This window comes from Schistocerca nitens, chromosome 1 (assembly GCF_023898315.1).
Source record: "Schistocerca nitens isolate TAMUIC-IGC-003100 chromosome 1, iqSchNite1.1, whole genome shotgun sequence".
Classification (NCBI taxonomy): domain Eukaryota; kingdom Metazoa; phylum Arthropoda; class Insecta; order Orthoptera; family Acrididae; genus Schistocerca; species Schistocerca nitens.
Window position 1 is genome coordinate 1,121,887,973 of NC_064614.1, and position 21,352 is coordinate 1,121,909,324.

At 41.5% G+C, this 21,352-nt stretch overlaps 1 protein-coding gene across 2 annotated transcripts in view; it reads left to right on the plus strand.

Moving 5' to 3' along the window:
* The window catches only part of LOC126199174 (lysosomal alpha-mannosidase-like), a 152,897-nt gene extending 148,039 nt beyond the window's left edge, over positions 1-4,858 (plus strand). For both annotated transcript variants that reach the window (XM_049935946.1, XM_049935954.1), the window contains exon 17: positions 4,364-4,858. In XM_049935946.1, coding sequence (XP_049791903.1) covers positions 4,364-4,618 — 255 coding nt within the window. In that variant the 3' untranslated portion in view covers positions 4,619-4,858. The remainder of the gene's footprint in view (positions 1-4,363) is intronic.
* The last annotated feature ends 16,494 nt before the right edge of the window (positions 4,859-21,352 follow it).

Genomic DNA, 21,352 nt, shown 5'->3' on the forward strand with positions numbered 1-21,352 from the left:
AGTACCGGTAAGGCCATGGGCGTTAGGAATGTTAGTGTACAGGGAAGTGGTATCAGTAGTGACAAGCAGGGCACTGTGTGGTAAAGGAACGGGAACTGTGGAGAGTTACTGGAGGTGGTGTTACATTCCATCCTGGATTTTCCATTGTTTGGAAGGATAGTACTACATAGATTACTGAAAATGCAATGGGGCCATAAAAATTATCATAAGTTTTTTTCATACTATTAAATTTGCCCATATTGATCAACATTTATTTAAATTGCTTTTTGAAGCAGTTAACCTAAGGGAATCTAAATTATTAATCTAAAACTAATTAATATCAGTAGAATATACTTTTTTCTTACATCCAGTTTAAAGTGAGGTGACTTCAGTTGGTTTAATTAATGCTAATTGCAGTTACATCCCAGCCAAGTTTAATTTTTTTATTCTTATATGTTATTTAATATAGCATATTATTACGATTCTTGATGCATTGTTTACTCGTGCTTCTTGGTATAAAAAACATATCCAGTTCATTCCTAACTTTCTATTCAAATGTTAGCAAGAAGATTGATGTCATTTAGATAGATGTGTAATGATTTTTCGAGGTCTTAGTTTGAGAATACATTGCTATTTATGTTGTTTTGGTCATGAACTTTCATTGTTTCATTTTGCAATGATTCAGCTGTATCTGCATTTGATCATGTCACTGTTAACTTGGGACTGATCTCTACTTCGACAAAAACTGTTACTATTGTTCTTAAGCATCATCATTACATTAAGTTTGGGAAATGGATACTAATTTTAACTTAATTGCATTTCTATTATTCACACACCATATAAAGACAGCTCGGGGGGGAAAAAAGAAACACTGCAGCATTTGTCACATGATTTAGTGTGTTGTTTTATTCTTAACTACCTGCAAAATCAGTTTTGTAGATCATTGTAGAATTAATACAATACTTGGTACAGGAAGCTGACTCTTTATTAAATTTATAAGAAAAGTCAGTTGTGTGTGCAAATTTAAGTGTGTTAATTCTTTACTAACCTGTTGTTTTGCTCCTGGTGGCACCCAGCAGTCAATATGAAACAAAGCCATCCACATACACACACATGCACACTAACAAGTTTCTTTTGATTCATGATTTTAAAAAAAATACAATATTGATCAAGATTCATCATTAGTATGTTCCTGCAAAGTATGATACATCTCAGAATCTGTTAGGATGAAGTTCTGGATTTTGTGTGTGTGTGTCTTGCAGTAAAACAAAGTTTTCACCTGATCCGCTTGGTGCCAAGCAGTCACTTCATTCAACACAGTCTTCTCTCTTCTTGTTAGGGAAACAGTAACAAAGCGTTTCCAGCTTCTTAGCCATTCTTCAGTGTCTGTAAATGATAGATGACCACTTAGTTCTGGCATGCTCCTTCTAACTTTGGGAACAAGTATCTTAGTTAATTTTATTCATGTGCTGAAGGTGTGAACACTATTTTAACTACCTTGTTTTTTTGTCATTTATTATACAGTCTAAAATTGTTTACCAAAGGCACCTCAAGGAATCAGAAGAATGCTTTTCTCTACTGCTTCAGTGATGTTTAGACCAAACCTTAATGTTACATAGTAGTTGCTCTTTGTAATCTGCTTTTTGTTTATCAACATTGAGGCAAGCGCTCAGTCAGCACCGGTATCATATTTTGCTGTACTAATATGTAGAATATTACACGTATAGAACCTATCAATGAACATGTGGAAACATGAGCCGTATGAATTCTACAATAATTCATTGGACAAATTAAAAATTATTTGAGTTTTCAATTAAAGGTCTGGTCTCATCAGCACACTGGTGGTAGGGCTGCTGTAATGGTGTATTACCTGAGTCAGCTTAGCTAGAACATAAATACACATGCCCCATTTTGCTGGTTTTTATGGATTGTACTTTTTGAAGGTGATGCATCTGTGAGAACATACTGTGGTTTTGTCTGTGGTAATGCGGTGGCTCCGAGTAAAGTGTTACAAGAATGTTATCTTCAGGTGCAGTAAAGAATTTTGTACCTTACTCGGGCAACTTTGGAATATGTGAGTCTTTGATGGAGGGCTTACACATAACATACAAAACATTTGTATGAATCTATGAACTGAAAACACATCCAAATAATATACATTGTAATTAACTCAATAAATAGTTTACTGGTATAGGGGCTTTGAATCAACAGCCTTGGTCCCGAAAGTATTTTCAATTTGAAAAATGCCATGTTACCACCCTGAGCTGCTGAAAAAGTTTTTGATGATGACAGAACCAGTTTCAGTTGACTGACCATCCTCAGGTTCATAAAAATATCTGCTGCATCATGTTTGGCAAAATATAAAACCATTAATGTCAGATGATAAAACCTATAATCATACTGTAACATAAATTAAATAGTCAGTGTATAAAACTGTGCTAGGTAGTGCAGTCATTCGTGTTATAACTGTATTTGGTGGTAATGTTGTGAACAGATCCATATCACAACATTGATGGCAATTGCAATTATAGCGTTAACAAGTGCACTACCTACCACAATTTATTTATATTATAATAAATAATTTATATTTTAAGTTAATAGTGTCTAATCCATGGTTTTATCAATTTACAGAAATGATTTTTATATTTCACATAATATGATACTGCAAATACTTTTACGAACCTTAGGATAGTCAGTCAATTAACATGACATTTGTCAAATATTTATAAGCTGTGGGGCACCACCTCCTGAAAATATTTTCAATTCATTTACAGTCTCATTTCTTCAGTCATTCCTTATAGAATTCTTGTGTAATGTGCAAAAAGCAACTTTTGATACAATATGTGTATATGTTTTGTCTGCAATGGTCTGTAGAAGTTGACCACTTAAAATAGAAGGAAAAATTGCACTGTTTCTGGTGATTGGGTGCTTTGAATAGTTAACTATTTTTTCTGTAATGTTATTCTCACTAGGTAATGCACACTTCTCCAAACAACAGCACCCAATTTGCTATCGTGCACACCACTGCATTCACCAGCCAAATTGTAGTTTTGGGACAAACCGTCATCACTTGACCAACTGTCAAATTCTGCACAGATAATCACTTATATAATAGCTTGATTCATGACTCTTATTGAGAAATTTTTCAGTTTCACTGTCACTAGGATTTCAGAAGGAGATGAGTACTTGAACACAGTAAACAGATCCAGATAAATGTAGAGTGCAACAGTTATGCAGAGGTGAAAAGAGTTTGACAGGATAGTATGGAGAGTTGCATCAGTTCCATCTTAAGATTGATTTTGTCAACAGCAACAGCACTGCCTATATCATCAAGATGTACTATAAATTGCTGCTGGTATAATTACCAACTTGGATTTGGTTTTCACTCATTTTTGACAGCAATTGAGCTAAATTCTTAGCTTGTACATTTTTGTATCTCACTTGTACAAAGTATGAAACTTGAACAAAGACATGTGTAAGGGTGATAGTATGGTTCCCATACAGATTGCCAGTGTCACAGCCTACAATGTTTAACAGGAGAATTCAGTGCTACCCAGAAGAACACATCACTACCATTTCTTATGCATATTTGAATTTTTAATAGCTTTTATTGCAAAATTCCTGAATTATATATTTTGTTCCTGAAATATCTATTTTCTCCTCAAGCAAATGTTTGATATGTGATACTGTGTACCTTATAAGAGTCCATCAGTGCAGTTAAAAAAAAAAACATTTATCACATATTCTGGCTACCATATCATCAAGCGTTGTTCTGTACGAATGAAATGAAAAGTAAGTGAAATGAAAATGAAATGAAATACTTTGTAAAGAGTAAAATCCATCAGAAAGAGTGATTTTACGTTGTATATTTTCACACTTCTAATCATTGCAGCTTGTTTGCTCTTCATATGTTCTTTTTGTGTTTAGATATACTTGTCCTAAATGCAGTGAGTTATTGTCATTCTTGCACTAGTTGCTGATTTGAATATGCTTGTATAACCATTGTAGGATATTCCAGTGGATTCATTAACATTTGAGCTTCTTGATTCAGACTATCACATCCTATGCATTTGGTTATGATTAGAAGTTAATCATCAGAATGTCTAAAATGCCATGCAGAAAATGAAATGGGTGATCCGTGTATGTTTCCCCTGTTGTAATATTCTTAAACTAATTAAGTGATTGATGTGTGGTTTCTCATCCTCACCCACTCAAGCTGAACTTTTATAGTAAAGGAAATGTTTTTGTGTAAACTAAGCTTAATGTACTGCTGCTTTGAAACATATGTAGCAGGTTTTCCTCATTTTATAGTTTACTGTGTAAATTAATAAAACATGGAAGCAATAATTTGTTGTGCCTAATCTATGTGCTTGTTTCTCTGCAGGATGTCTTTGCTCCATTTTCGATTAAATCTGCTCGTGAAACAACTCTTGGAGCAAATCAATGGCTGTCTGATTCGAAACGTCTGAAATGGAGAGTAGAATCAAATGATATTCATCGTGATACTTACTCTCATCATTCATCCTCTTATTATTATTATGATGATGATGATCTCACCATTACACTCAATCCAATGCAAATTCGTACCTTCATTATTGAAGTGAAAGGGAAATTTTATGGTATCAAATCAAGAAGTTAACAACAAGGACAATAGTGTGTAATATGGAGGCAGATATTATTTATGGCACTGGTGTTTAAAATTTTAGTCCACAACAAAAGAAGTGCTCAATTATTGTGCTATTTGTGGTTTCCATTTTTAGATAAGGAGATATTATTAAGTTTTAGCGGACTGTTATGTTTGTGTAGTTGAAAAAGTGTTTTAAATTTCTCCGTTATACATTTTTGTAAATAAAGTGTTTTCTATCTTTTTGTAATCTCATTTTCTGTTTTGTGTGAAAGTGGTACATAGTCTGATTATTGTAAATTATATGCAGCTCATACTGCTTATTGCAAAACTTCATAAATCTGTCAGTGGCCCGCTTTTGTAGGATAGGAAAGTAAAAGTTCATAACTTTATATTAACTATAATAAATGACAGCTTGGGAACATTTTAAAAGCACTTTGCTGCCATATACTCATGTGACTAACACAAAAGAGATTTCCTGTCGTCTAGTATATTAGGGATATCCTTTATAGAGAGAAGAGATTTCTTGTCACCCATTGTATTACATATATCCTTAGAAACAGAGAGAGACAGTTAATCAACAGTGGTGCATTCTGTGACTTTGTATAACATCTACACAATGAGGCATCTTGGAGCAAGATTAACCTGATAGATTAAGTATTAAGGATATCATTTTAACTCTAGGAATTCTTCAGAGGCCTTAGACGTGATTTATACCATTCATCTGGTATCACATAAAAATCTTTCAAATATGATATGCATTGCAAGTTGTTTGCAAAGTGATAGATACCAAATTTATCATGCTTTTACCTGGTCATCTCACATTTATGTGAAACATATACCAATTCCAACATGCTTGAAATTGCTGATTTCGAAAATTTGAAAATGGGGTAAGGATTCATATGATATCATAACATTGGACACCTGGACTGTGTAAAGTTCTGGATGATAATTGCTACTTTCTGATGAGGGGAAACATCATATATATATTATAAATATTTTTCTTAAAAAACATTTTTTACATCTTTTTCCAGTATCAGTTTCAGATATCAATTGCAAATAAATTTTATTATCCTTTACTGGTTTTGACAAATTAATTTGTCATCTTCAGAAGCCTAGTTTAGAAGGTCCATGAAAAAAAAATGCCATGGTGATATGATTCAGTTATTCTAAATTGTCAAACAGTGTTAACAATTATCACATACATTGTATATTTCTGAGCATACCACAGCATTATCCTTCTATGAGGAAGATATTGACATCTGCTAAACTAAGCTTCTAAAGATGACTAATTGTCAAAACTGGTGAAGCTTAATAAAGTTTATTTGCTACTGATGACTAGAATTCATTGTGAAAAAAATACTACAGTTGCTGAAAATTACAGCAATGAATAAAATAATATTTGTTGCTGCGGAAATACACACCAGGATAACGTGCTTGATTTATATAAGGGCGTTAAAGAGAAACGTGCCAAAGGTATCATTACAGGAACCACCTGTATGTTAGAAGTATTGACCCTGTCTGTTGAGACACTTGTCCCACTGTGACACAAGGCGGTGAATGGCTGTCTCATAAAATTCTTGGGGCTGTGATGTTAACCAGTTCCACATGTACTGTTGGACATTGTCATCCAAAGTGAATCATTTGCCCCTCTAAGCCTTTTTAAGGGGACCAGAACTGGCGCAATCACAGGAAGAGAGGTCTGGACTGTATGGAGGGTGGCTGAGAACCTCCCATTTGAATTTCTTCAGGAGTGCCACGTTTGTGTTGGCCATTTGAGGCTTTGCATTGTCATGGAGCAGAATGAGCCCATGGGTGAGATTGCCTGGTTATTTTGATTTGATCGCTTCGCGAAGTTTACAAGTAATGCTGGGCATTCACTGTTGTCCCGTGCTGCAGGAAGTGAATCAGAAGGGGGCCATCTTGGTCAAAGAAGAATGTCAGCATAACCTTTCCTGCACTTGTTTGGATGGCCTTGGCTTTGTCGTTTTGATTCTGGTTTGAAGTGACGACACCATGACTCATCTCCAGCTACCAATCATGCCAGGAACTCATTCCCTTCCAGAACATAGCACTGCAGATGAGCAAGACAGTGGGCCATTCAACATGTTTCCTGGTGTGGTTCAAGATTGTGGGGCACCCATTTGGCACACACTTTGCACATTTGCAGTCATTCCTTCATGAGTGTGTGAACACTTCCAACGCTCAATCCAACCATGGTGGCTATGGCTTTCGCTGATACTTGGCAGTCCTGGGTAATGAGTGCATCCACCAGCTGGATGATGTCACTGGTAATGCAGTGTGGTGCTCCAGATCGTACATAATGGGCTAACGACAACCATCCTTCCCTGAAGTGCTTGTGCCATGCCTGGATCCGTGCAAGGGACGTGCAGTGTTCACCAGTGATATTCGTTGATGACTGTTCGTTCCTCCTACTCCTTCCGCTGTCAGAAAACGAACAGCATCTCTTTGCTCTTCTTTTGACGCCCCATGTCACTGTTTGCAATGCGCATGAGAGCATTGGTTGACTGATGCATACTGCTGCTAGCTCTGTGTAGTCACATGACGTGCACGCGTGTCGTCTAGCAATGGGCTGTGAACTTCCATGCTCTGGTAGGAACCACACCTTGTTACACATGCCACGATATTACCATCCTGTCACCAGTATGCGCATTCCAAGCTCCTGCTCTTTTCTTTTTGTACTCCCCTTATACTTCTGGAGGACCGTGCAGTTACCAGTATCTCTACATATGCTCGTTTTTCATTAGTCAATATATTGTGCAGCATATGTTCTTTGTTGTTTTTAGTGAAATTCTGAAGGATTTTAATGCAAATATTGCATAAATATCTCCACAGTGCCAGTGATAAAAATTTCATATATCCTTAATTAAAATAAAATTATTGTAGTTAGTGACATCAAAATAATCTCATTTATGATCAGTAACTAAAGGAAAAATCAGAAGGGTTATAATTAGTCATTCATAATAAACTAAAGCAATTCATTAGCATTAAGTTAAATGTTTCCACTGAATCCAATGCATTAGTAATAGAGTGGAACTTTGATTTCAAGTTCTCCAATTTTACGTTTGTCACAGTTAGGTACCATAAACTCATAGCCCCTGTGAAAGTCAATGCTCATTTTATGTTTCTTTCTGGAAAAGTTTATTCGATTCTACATTCTTATTTGACGTCTTGCTTGACTTTGTCCCGTTTTCTTCATGCTGACATTTGATGTGACTGAGTTATAAGTGGCACAAAATAGAGACGGTTTGCACTGTGAGTGGTGGCAGAGTTACAGGAATATTTTATGCCATTGCAGAGAAGGGAGACGTAAGAGAGTAAATGCTAATGTAATCCATGATTGGTGTTGCTAACACAGTTGCACAATGATGGGTCAAATAAGTTTCACACTACTTTTTGCAGGAACTGACATAATTGTGATGTGATGTTGCTTTGAGGGCGACTAGGGACAAGGCTATTGATTTGTCAAACATTATAGCACCAAGCTGATGTTTGTGGCTATTCCTGATATGCGGAGCGCGGCGATCATTAAATAACACACCAAAATACATGAAGACAACTTTATTATCCGTGAATATTTACAAAGTCATACACAGTCGGCGGCACAAAACAGAATGAAAAGCAATATGGCGGCGCACAATAGGTCTGAATGGGTCAGAGAGCCTGCTATGGCAAAGATATATCACTCGTAGAGTCGATAGTCACCACAAAGCCGCCCCCCCCCCCAACCACTTGCAGTGCGGAGCACGGTGGTGCGTCAAGTCTTGTGCCAGCCCGGTGGAGGTGGAACACTGGATGATCATAAAAGCACTTGTCCATGGTGAAATCACACGCACAACACTTGGCAGTAGGTGTAGCAAGCTCGACTGTAGCTAGGACCTAATCACTCTGCCAACAGGGTGGAACCACCAGTCGTCCGGCCCGTGATGTAGGATGCAAGGGGTGAGGAAGGGGGGGAGGGGTGGTGGGCCCATCCAAATCATGATAGGATTCCTGGCAAGGAGGGCAGGTGTCGCGTATGTCGGGGTCACTTGCAGAGTGCTCCTGCAAGGTCCACGCAGGTTTCACCCGGTGGAGTGAAACAGTTACTGGTTTGCCGTTGTTAAGTATCGACAATGTGGAAGGGCCTCAGGACAGGACTTTAAACGGACCGGTGTAGGGAGGCTGCAGGGTTGTCCATACTGTGTCATCACATAACATGATAAATTCACATGTGGCCAGTTCCTTATGCATGAACGCACGAGGCCTACAGTGGGCAGAGGGCAAGGGAGGTTTGATGAGCGCGATGTGCCCTTACACGCTCTCGACGAGTGCTGGGAGCTCGGAAAGCTTGGTGCAGCGTATCCTTGACAAATTTGGCTGGTAACACCAGGGGCTCCCCGTAAAGGATCTCGGCGAGGGAGGCTTGCAAGTCCTCTCTGTATGCGGTGCGGAGGCGTAGCAAAACCCAGGGGAGAGCGTCAGACCACTGGCCATCGTGGCACATAAGTGCGACTTTAAGCATGCGGTGCCAGCGCTTCACAAGTCCATTGGCCTGGGGGTGATAAGTGGTTGTGTGAAACTTAACGACGCCACAGTACGAACAGAGGGAGGCGAACAGCTGTGATTCAAACTACCTACCTTGGTCAGTGGTCAGTGAGGTAGGGCTTCCGAATCAGGAAATCCAAGTGGCAACGAAGGCCCGAGCCACAGACTCAGCCGAAATATCTTCCAAAGGGACTGCCTCGACCCATCTAGTGACTCTATCAATAACGGACAGCATATATCGAAAGCTCTTGGAGGGAGGGGGGGGGGGGACCTACGATATCAATACGGGCATGTCGTAAACGTCCTTTAGGTATGTCGAAGGTGCCTGGTGGAGGAAGTGTGTGGCGGCCCACTATAGCTCTCTGACACGGTACGCAGGCACGAGCCCACATCCTGCAAACACCGGGCCAGACATACCTTTCCGTGACCAATCTGGTGGAGGCTTTGATGCCTGGGTGAGTTAGGTTGTGGAGTGCATCAAAAACAGAGCAGCGGAGAGCTGCAGGTACAAGAGGGCGGGGGCTACCAGTGAAAACATCGCACCAGACGGGTTCTGTGGTGCCAGGGAAAGCACGTTGTTCTAGTTGGAGGGAAGAGGTTGTGTCTTGTTGCAAGGCACAAATATCGGGGTCTTCGGTTTGCCAGTGGGCCAGGTTGGTAAGGTTAAGTGGGGTAGGCGGGATGATGTTGACACGAGACAGGTAGTCAGCGACTACATTGTCAGTGCCTCGGATATATTGTGCATCAGTGGAATATTGGGATATGAAATCAATATGGCGGAAGCATCGTGGGGGGAGATCGCGTGAGGGGTTACGGATTGCATCTGCCAAGGGCTTGTGATCTGTATAAATCGTGAACAGGCGACCCTAGACATCAGCTCTGAAATATTTGACCGCCTCATACAGGGCGAGGAGTTCACGGTCGAAGGTGGACCATTTGGACTGGAATTTGGTTATTTTCTTGGAGAAGAAACTGAGGGGTTGTGGGGTATCCAATACATGTTCCTGAAGGACCGCACCAATTGCAGTGTCGCTTGCATCAGCTGTAATAGAAATGGGTGCGTCAGGAGCGAGTGTGACAGCTTTAGAGAGGGCGGTTTTGAGATTTTTGAATGAATTGGCCATATCCAGTGTCCAAACGAGTTTACGTTTGCCTTTGGTATCCTTACCCGCCAGAGCGTCGGTCAGAGGGATCTGGATCGATGCAGCATGGGGCAGGTGGCGCCTATAGAAGTTCACCATGCCTAGAAAATGGTGAAGTTCAGCGAAGTCCTCTGGGGCAGAGAGGCTGAGTATGAGTTCAACCCGAGAGGAAGTAGGGTGGACACCCTCAGCCGTGACTGTGTGACCTAAGAAGGTGACCTCAGGACTGCTAAGCTGAGACTTCTCGTGGCTGACCTCCACTCCATTAGCAGCGAGCAGTGCAAGCACTCTGGAAAGATGGAGAGTGTGATCCTCAGGTGAGGGAGAGAAAATCAGTATATCGTCTTAAGTAGGCATGGGTGAAAGGGAGGTCAAACAACAGTGAGTCAATGAAGCGTTGCCATGTCTGTGTAGCATTTTTGAGACCATATGGTATGGAACAGTACTTGAAGAGACCAAATGGAGTGATTATGGCTGTCTTGTGGATATCGTCGGGGAACATGGGAATCTGATGATATGCTTTGCCACAATCGAGAACGGAGAAGATCTGGGAACCATGCAACATCTGAGTGAAGTCTTGAATATGAGGGATAGGGTAGTTATTGATGGTAGTGCATGCATTAAGAGCACGGTAGTCACCACAGAGGTGGAAAGTACCGTCCTCCTTTGGCACGAGATGGTTGGCAATGACCAGTTACTATCAGATTGACGGAGAATGTTGGAATCCAAAAACTCTTTAACAATGTCTTTAGCATGGCGAAGTTTCTGCACGTTTAGGTGGCGCAACTTATGCTGCACAGGGGGTCCTTCAGTCATGTTTATTCTGTGGCACGTGCCATTGGCAATTGCATGCAAGAACGTGGGAGAAGCAGGAGGGGTAGGGGCAGGGGGGTTCGGGCAGGAGGGGTGGGGGCAGGGGGGTGGTAGAGGCAGTAGGGGTAGGGCCAGGGGGGGGCAGGGGCAGAGGCCGGCCGAACCGTTAATGGGGTCGCAGCTGCAGAACAATGTCCAGGCTGAGGAGGCGTGTCCATGATTGCAAGAGTGGGTGTGCAGAGTTGCAGAAGTTGCTGTTGTGTCTGCAACAGTTTTGCATAGACTTCGTCAATGCAAACACACAGGTCGACATTCTGAGTGCGCAACACAATGACGTCTGAACACTCGTGCAAGAAAGCTGAGAGAGCAGAGGAAAGGCTTGCAGCAAGTGACATACACTTTGAAAGGGCAGAGAGTGAACAGTCAGTAGAAACTTCGAGCTGAAGGGGGGAATGGTGTGACGCACCAGGAACACTCAAACTGGAGACGTGAGTCAGACAGCCGGCTTGCAGATTAGGGGAGAGGGCATAGTGATGAAGGAAATAGAGGCCCAGTACAGGTGCATGAACTTCCGTGACGTAAAATGTCCAGGGGAGAACCTGATCTGGGGCAAATTTGAGCAGGAGATGTGAGTAACCAAGCACCGGAATCAGGGAATTGTTAGTAGCTATCAGTGGCGGTGCAGATAAGGGATCTATGTTAGGGGCGAGGGAGGGTGGGATAACTCTAATGTCAGCTCCAGTGCCCACTAGAAAACGAAGTTGGTGTCCTCGACGAAGAGGCGCGAAGCAGATGACAGTGTAGCAGGCGTCGGACGAGATGCCGGCAGGTGCCGTGAGGCAGCGCGGCAGGACGTGGTGCCTAGACATGCCCGCCATAACTGTTTGGAAAAGCGCACGGGTGTTTGCAGTTGCAAGCCGCGTCACCAAAGTTAGCGTGGAACCAGCAATAAGGAAAGCCAGCTTGTGGTGCAGGAGCATGGCTGGGTAGTGAGGCAGCCAGCTGCACGGCTGGAGTGTACTCAGGTGCTCGCTCGGCCTTCTCCAGTGACCTTTGGCGTGGCAACGTAGAAGTAGGTACTGCAGTCGGGCGACCAGGGGGTGGCAGGGCTGTTGCTTGCACTGACAGTGAGGTGCGTGTGACGCCGCGGCCAGGGGTAGGCGTGGCTTGTTTTACTGCATAATGCGTGGGGGCGGTGGATGCCGGACTCGAATGCTGGAGGTACCGGTGTTGGATGATGCTATAGGCACGGTCGGTGATGCGCAGGCGTGCTTTGAGGGGCTCAGAGACATGGGACAGTAGCTGAAGTTGTAGCTCAGAAGGAAGTTTAAGTAGCCAAATTGTCCAAAGCGCAATGTCTGGTAGAAAGTCTGTGTCCACAAGGGCACTTAAGTGACACAACAGCTGTGATGGGGTACGGTCAACTCTCTTTGTGATTTTTCCCCTCACTAACATTTCTTACCCTTGCAACATCATTTGAATTATTTAGTGCAACCGTTTGCTTCCTGTTTATTAAGTATGATTCAAACCAGCTATTCATAAGGCCAACAATTCCACGACGCTGGCATACAGAATGCCTTTCACAAGAGGTGTGCTGTGGAAGTAGTATTGACCTCATTTGTCAACAAGTTTTGCAAGTGGGCTGGGCTTTGGGAAGATTGAGATGGATAGTGGAAGATATAGTCAGAGAGTGACGGCAGGGCGGAATGAATATGAAGCGAGCGGTGCAGGAGTGAATGGACAGAGAGAGAAGGGGAGGGAGGGAGGCACAGAGAGATGTTGAGGTGGAGATGGATAGAGAGAGAGAGACGAGAAGGAGGAGGTAGGTATTGGGGACAGGAGACCATAGTTGAGAGAAGGTGGTAGGAGGAGATGAGGAGAGAGAGAGACAGGGAGGAGGATGTGGATAGTGAGTGGAGAGTGGAAGGAGAATGATTGGGAGATGGGGACTGGAGGAGATGGAAAGACAGTTGGGGGCAAGAGGATATGGTCAGAGAAAGTGGAAGGAGAAGGTGAACAGAGTTAGGGAGAGGAGGAGATAAGCAGAAGGAGGGAGAAGGTGTGCACATGGACAGAGAGGCAAAAGAAGCGGAGAAAGAAGGTAGGAAGAGATGAACTGAGATAGGGAAGGAGGAAATGGTCAGGGAGGGGGAGGTGGAGATAGGCAGAGTGGGAAATGAGGGGGTGATGGCAAGAGAGGGAGGTGGTGGACAGAGAAAATAAGAAAATGGTTATGAATGGGGAGAGGGGAAGGAAGAGGAGGGGTGGATTAGATTAGATTAGATTAGATTAGTTTTCGTTCCATAGATCCGTGCTGAGGAGATCCTCGTGGATGTGGAACATGTCAATTTTGTTTTTTACTCACTTTATTTATTTTTTATTTTTTTAAAGCTGAAATAACAATACTAATAGTATGAATATATACAATATATCATTTGTTTCTATTAAAAAAATCGTCAATGGAGTAGAAGGAGTTGGCCACTAGTAAGTCTTTCAGGCTCCTTTTAAACTGATCTTTATTTGTAACTAAATTTTTTATGTTTACTGGCAAATTATTGAAGATGAGTGTTCCTGAGTAGTGGACCCCTTTTTGAACTAAAGTAAGTGCTTTTAAGTCCTTGTGCAGATCATTTTTGTTCCTGGTATTGTATTTATGAACTGAGCTGTTTGTCGGAAAAAGAGATATATTATTTAGGACAAATTTCATTAATGAGTAAATATACTGTGAGGCAGTAGTTAGTATACCCAGTTCTTTGAAGAGGTTTCTACAGGACGTCCGTGAATTTACTCCACAAATAATACGTATTACACGCTTTTGGACTCTGAAAACTTTTGTTTGACTTGAAGAGTTACCCCAAAATATTATACCATATGACATTATGGAATGAAAGTAGGCAAAGTATGCAAGCTTTTTCATTTTTATGTCGCCTATGTCTGCTAACACTCGAATTGCAAATACAGATTTTTTAAGGCGTTTCTGCATTTCTGTGGTGTGCTCTTCCCAAATGATTTTATTATCAAGTTGTAATCCCAGGAATTTAAGACTGTCAACCTCTTCTATCTGCTCTTCTTCGTATTTTATGCATATGTTGGGTGGAAACCTCTTACAGGTTCTGAATTGCATATAGTTAGTCTTTTCGAAGTTTAATGTCAGTGAGTTGGCTTTAAACCGTTTATTAATATCCATGAAAATATCATTAGCAGATCTTTCTAGAACTACACTTGACATACTATTTATTGCAATACTTGTGTCATCTGCAAACAAAACGAACTCTGCTTCTGGCAGTGTAACTGATGAGAGATCATTAATGTACACAAGAAAAAGCAATGGCGCTAAGATGGATCCTTGTGGGACACCACATGTAATTTCTTCCCATTCTGATGATGACTGATGACTTAATTCACTAGTCCCTTGCACTGACACCCTTTGTTTCCTGTTAGTGAGGTATGACTTGAACCATTATGCAGCACTGCCCGTGACACCATAGAATTCTAATTTACTTAAAAGGATGTTGTGGTTCACACAGTCAAATGCCTTTGACAAATCACAGAAAATACCTGCTGCTTGTAATTTGTTATTTAAGAAATTAAGTACATTTTCACTGTAGGTGTAAATAGCCTTCTCGATATCAAAACCCTTCAGAAATCCAAACTGTGTTCTTGATAATATGTTATTTGTGGTCAGATGGTTGAGCAGCTGCCTGTACATTACTTATTCTAAAATTTTTGAGAATGCAGGCAAAAGTGAAATCGGTCTGTAGTTTGATGGTATCTCTTTATCCCCTTTCTTGAATAGAGGCTTAACATCTGCATATTTTAGCCAGTCAGGAAATGTCCCAGTTATAATTGACTTGTTACACAAGTAACTTAGAATTGTACTAAACTCACAAGAACATGCCTTAATTAACTTTGTTGATATTTCATCGTACCCACTAGAATGCTTTGTTTTTAAAGATTTTATTATGGAAGTTATTTCTTTTGGTGAAGTGAGTGATATATTCATGTACTTGAAGCTATTTGTGAAGGCTAGTTTCAGATATTCAAGGGCATTATTTACTGATCCTGAAAGTCCCATTCTATCAGTAACGGATATAAAGTACTTGTTAAATAGATTTGCCACACTATGTCCATCAGTTACTAATGTGTCATCTACCCTTAGTGCTATTTGCTCTTGTTCCTTTCTGGGTCTACCAGTCTGCTCTTTCACTATATCCCATATTGTTTTTATTTTGTTCCCTGACATTGCTATCTTCTTCTCGTAGTGCATTTGTTTAGACGTCTGAATTACTTTTTTTAATGTTTTACAGTATTCCTTGTATTTAGCTAAATCATCAGCATTGGAGCTATTCTTCGTCGACAGATACATTTTCCTTTTTGTCTTACAGGAAATCTTTATTCCTTGTGTAATCCATGGTTTTATTATAGACTTCTGTTTAATTTGAGTAACTTTTAGAGGAAAACAGTTTTCAAACATGGTACTGACATTGTTCATGAATGTGTTATATTTTTCATTCATGTCATGAGCACTATAAACATCTTTCCAGTTCATATCTTTGAGCAGTTTTCTAAAACACTCAATTTTTGGTTGATTGACTACTCTCCTGTACTCAGATTTAGCAGTCTTGATAATCTGCTTAGAATTTACATCTAAAACAAGGAGCTGCATGTCATGATCTGATAGTCCATTTATAACAGGTTTTATGATATGATTTTGTTCCTTTGATTTGTCTATAAAAATGTTATCAATGGCTGTCCTTGAGGATTTAGTGATCCTAGTTGGAAAGTTTACAGTGTGAGTTAGTTTGAAAGACAACATTACTAACTGCAGTGAATGTTTACTGGAAGATTGCATTAGAAAATCTGTATTAAAGTCACCAGCAATCAAAATTTCTTTGTTTCTTCCTGTTAAATAACCCAAAAGAGTTTCTAGATGATCTAAGAATAGATTATAATTTCCTGCAGGTGCTTGGTAAATAGTTATCATTATATAGGATCTGTTATGGAACTCTACTTCTGTTGCACATGCTTCTAGATGCTGCTCTAAACAGAATTTATTAATGTCAATGTTCTTGAATTTATGGCAGTTTTTGATAAATGTGGCAACTCCTCCTCCATCCATATCTACTCTGCAGAAGTAGGAAGCTAGCTTAAATCCTGAAATGTCTAACATATCTATATCAGTGGTCACTTGATGTTCAGAGAGGCAGATTATGTCAATTTGGTTAGATGAATTCATTTCATCGATACAAATGAGTAGTTCATCAACTTTATTTCTAAGTCCCGGAATGTTCTGGTGTAATAAAGTAACTGATACTGCATACTAATGGGATTGTAACTGCTTTGGCGAAGATGAATTGGCAGTTTCTGATTACTTTCTGTTAAACACTGTTTAAATGGAGGCTGTATGATACAATCTGACTCCTGTTCATCTGTTTTCTCAAACTGAGTGTGTCTGCCAATCTCTCTTAAAACTCGTTTTCTTTCCCCCTTCCCTATCCTAAAAAAGGCATCCCTCTGACACCTGTGACCACTGGTATTTTACCACTTGTGCCAGTGTCCCCCCTTAAGTTTTCTGCAATCAACCCAGACAGTTTTCCCTTCCCTTTCCTATTGAGGTGAAGGCCATGCCTAGTGTAGTCCCACCTATCGACAGCATCCACATGAATCAAACCAATATGGGACCCTATATCCGTCCTAAGCAGCCACTCCAACTCCAAGTTCACCCTCCCTACGGAAGAGTTCAAATGAGGCCGATCATGGCGTCTCAACACAGACACAAATCCCACACCCGTATGCTTCGTTGCTGATGCTATCTTCACCAGGTCACTCTCTATGGAATATTCAGAGTCTCTGTCAATGCTATTTCCCGGACCACCCACTATAACCACGGCATCCTCCTTTGTGAAATCCTTGCATAAAGCGCCTACATCCTCTGTAACCTGACCCAGATCTGCACTAGGCTTGAAAAAGTTTGTGACCTGGTACTCTGGACCTAGATTTTCCTGCAGTAGTTGGCCAACACCTCTACTATAGGAACTACCTAACAACAGAACTTTCTTTCTCTTTACGAATTTACCTATCTTTTTCACGTCCTTGAAAGCTTGTGCCCTTTCTACAGCTTCAGCTACATGAGGCTCATCCGATTCTGACTGAGGCAACAGGTCAAATCTATTTTCAAGATTTATGACAAAGCTGTCTGATGCTCTCCTTTGCCTGTTCCCCCAATTACCTGTTGCCACTTCCCACCTCTGTTCACCCTTCTCCCTCTTTAACCTGTCCAGATCCTCCCTTGCCTTGTCTAGGTCAGCTTGAAGAGCTGCACTTTTCCCTTCCGTTCCAGTATTTTCCTATCTCTACTGCAGATCCTACAATACCACTGGTGAGCCTCATTTATGTCCCCATTTCCCACGCCACTACATTCGCCCCAATGAAAGAAACTGCAGCACCCATCACACCATACCCCGGAACTAACGATCCTACGGCATGTCACACACTTCTCACTCATGGTAAAAACAGAAATCGTATAAGCTGATTTAAGTAGTGACCAAAACGTAAACAAAGGACCCTAGAAACTATTCAGGAAGATATAAATAAATTGAAAGAGTACTGAATAAAAAACTGGTGATTACATATAACTCACTGTTTACTTACGATACGCGCGCGTGAAATTAAGCCTAAAATCCGTGCTATAGGCGCGAGAAGGAAAATACGCTTCTTACCCCGTTTAATCTTATTTTATACTTCACTAACACTTCCACTAATTCAACAACACTTATATTATATTTATAACACCTGTACACGTTTAAAAATAGCTTAATAACAACGCTTTTTATAATTATTTAGTGCAGCAAATACTCGAAGAGTCCGCGTCGGCGCAGTGTTGCCAACAGGTGGAGAAGATTGGCACATAGCAGGAGGAGAGGGACTAAGATTGGGGGGATGGAAGAGATGTGTAAACTACATGTGACATATACATTTATGGTTGAAGCCACAGGTATTCAGTTAGGATATATAAAGCAGACCACTTGTATGTGTGTATGGATGTATGTATGTGTGTACATCCAGGATCTCCTAAACCCCAGGATCGATTTAAGCTAAATTGGGAACACAAACAGCAACTTCACAAGTATCAGCAATGTGAGTTTTACAACCTCCTAGTTCCAACAGGAGCGCTGATACAAGTAAAAACGTGTTTTTTTTTTTTTCAGTCCCTGCCATATAGGCTGTCGAGCATGACATCTGTGTTGTGAGGGAATACTATTGGTCTGCCCAAACGATCTGTTTTGCAAGGTAGCCTACATGTCAGGGGCAACAAACGGTTTTACAGTCCCACACACGTAGGCTGTCCCGCATAACACATGTGGTGTGTTGGAGTAGTATCACTTGGCTTTATCAATCTTCTTTTTCATGGCACCCTTTATGTCGGGTAAAAATCGTTTCACCAGCCCCTGGTAGAATGCAAGATGAGAGTAGTGACCTTCTTTATTGACTTGTTTTACGGGTGGGGCAGTGGATGGGGTGGTTGGGCATGGTTGGGAAAAGGTTGAGGATGGGCAGAGAGTGGCAGATCAGAGGGTATGGACAGGGAGAGAGAGGTAGACAGAGAGAGAGAGAGAGAGAGAGAGGAGGAGGAGTTGAACAGGGAGAGGAGAGAGGGGGCAGAAGGAGATGATAGGGAGAGGAGGGCTGGAGGAGATGGAAAGAGAGAAGGGGACAGGAGGAGATGGACAGAGAGAGTGGGGAATAAGGGAAATGGATATGGAGAAAGGGGGAGGAGATGATGGACAGGGGAGATGGGGAGTAGGAGATAAACAATAAGAGAGTGGGGAAGGATAGAATGGACAGAGAGAGGGGTAGAAGCAGATGATCAAAGAGTGGGGCAGTGGGAGGTGGAGAGAGAGGGGGGGAGGAAGAGATGGTCAGAGAGTGAGAGTGAGAGGCAGAGAAGCAGGAGGTATGTGGAAAGTACAGAGGTGTAGTGAGCAGGTGAAAAAGGAACAGGGGTGAGACAGGTAGGGAGATTGCTGAGGAAGAGATGAATAGGGTGGGGAGGAGAAGATTGAGGGAAGAGGAGGTGGATAGGGAAAGGGGGCAGGAGAAAATGAACTTAGAGAAATGTAGAGAGAGAGATGTACAGAGAGAGAGGGAAAGAAGAGATGGGTAAAGATACTGGGAAGGAGGAGATGGACAGAGAAAGGAGGAGAAGGAGATGGACAGAAAGAGAGGGGTTGGAGACAACAGACAAAGAGAGAAGAGGGTAGGAGATGGGCAGAGAGATAGGGGAGTAGAACAGAGAGATTGGGGAGAAGGAACTGGATGGATGAGGAGAGGGGCAGAGAGGGGAGGGAATAGGGGATTGGCACAAAGAGAATGGATTAGGAAATAGATGGATAGAGAGATTGGAGAGGTGGGGATGGGCAGAAAGCAGGAGGGGCAGGTGATGGGCAGAGATGGGGGAAGTGGAGTTGGGCTGAGAAAGTGAGGAGGAAGAGATGGGCAGGGAGGGGGAGCAGGAGCTAGGCAAAGAGGGTGCCAGGAGAAACAGGAGGCAGTGAGCAGTACAGGAGATAAGGAGGAAATGCACAGAGAGGTGGCAGAAGGGTATGGATAGAAAGAGGGGGAGGAAAAGATGACCAGAAGAGAGGAGGAGGATGAGATGTGTGCCTTACATGTGACACACAGGTATGGGGCAAAGCCCTGAGGATCAGGCTAGTACGATTATAAAATAAAGTATCTTGTTTACTTATCATTAGCGCGTACAATATCAACTGCATGAATGGGGATTATGTGTGTGTGTCTCCATATTGCTGTGGTCGTTCCTTACTGATAGAAATTTCTGGTATTATGGCTGATATGGCAGTTTTACTGCATCAACAGCAAACATGTAGTAAGCAATAAACTTCTTTCTTTCATCATTTAATGGAGAGTGTCAGCAAGAAAAAGTTTCTAAAGGCAATGTGGCTATGAGAAACTGGATGTCCCTTCTACAATATTGCATAAACACTCAGCAGGAATGTAGTCACTGTACATGGTTACCGGTAGAATGTACAATTGCAAAAAGACTGCACTCTGGACAGCTTTGCAGCACTATTGAAAGGGAAGACCACTATGTTCAGTTTATGACTGTGTCTCATCATACTGCATCTCAGCAGCAAATTGAGAAATAGTTGGCACCAAAGTGACACAATGAACTGTTACAAATCAGCTGCTTCAAGACAGCTCCAAACCAGACACCCTGTGGTGTGCATTTCACTGACCCCAAAGCACCACCATTTGCGACATCAGTGGTGGCAACCGAGAGCTCATTGAAGGACTGGTTGGATATCTGCTGTGTTTCCTGATGAAAGCTGCTTCTGCCACGGTGCTTGTGATGGCTGTGTGTTGATTGGAAGGAGGCCAGTTGAGCACCTGCAACCAACTCGTCCGTGTGCTACACACATTGGATCTAAACCTGGAGTTATTTCTGAGATTTTCTGTACCACAAACAAACATTTACACACTTGAAAAAACATATGAAGAAGAATGAACATTTACACACTTGAGCAACACATCCTTCATTCAGAAATATCCTACACAAAGGCACAAGACCAAAAGGCAAAAATTACACATTTGTACTGCCAAATGCTGAATACAAAGAGACAGAGTTCAGTTATCAAATAAACCAAAATTGAAAAATACAACACTCTCCATTATTTAAGAACTTGCAGACCCAATATTATTACATAAACACTGAAATCTAATTGAAAACAATGCTTTCATTAATATATCAGCAAGTTGTCCTTCAGTGTCCACATTTAAGACTGTAACTTCACCAGCACTCACTAACTCATGAACAAAGAAATGTTTTATATGAATATGCTTCATTTATCAATGAAATTCAGGATTCTGGGCAAGCTAGATAGCATCTTTGTTATCCATCTGTAAATTTGGTGTTGCTTTCAACTGGCCTAATTCTGTGAAAAGCTTCTTCCTTCAGACTATCTCTCATACAGCTTTGCAAGGAGCTAAAATCTCAGCTTCAGTTGTGGATATGGCAACAGAAGATTGACGTTGACTAATCCAGGAGACAGGTGCCCCAAAATATAGAAAAAGATCACCTGATGTTCAGTGTCCCATGCCAATGTCACCAACAGCATCACTATAGCATTCTAAAATCCCCTTTTTAAGCTGTTTTTATAAAAAGCCCAAAACTTGTTGAACCCCTCAGGTATGTAGAATCATCTTCACTCTCACATCGTGATCTGTT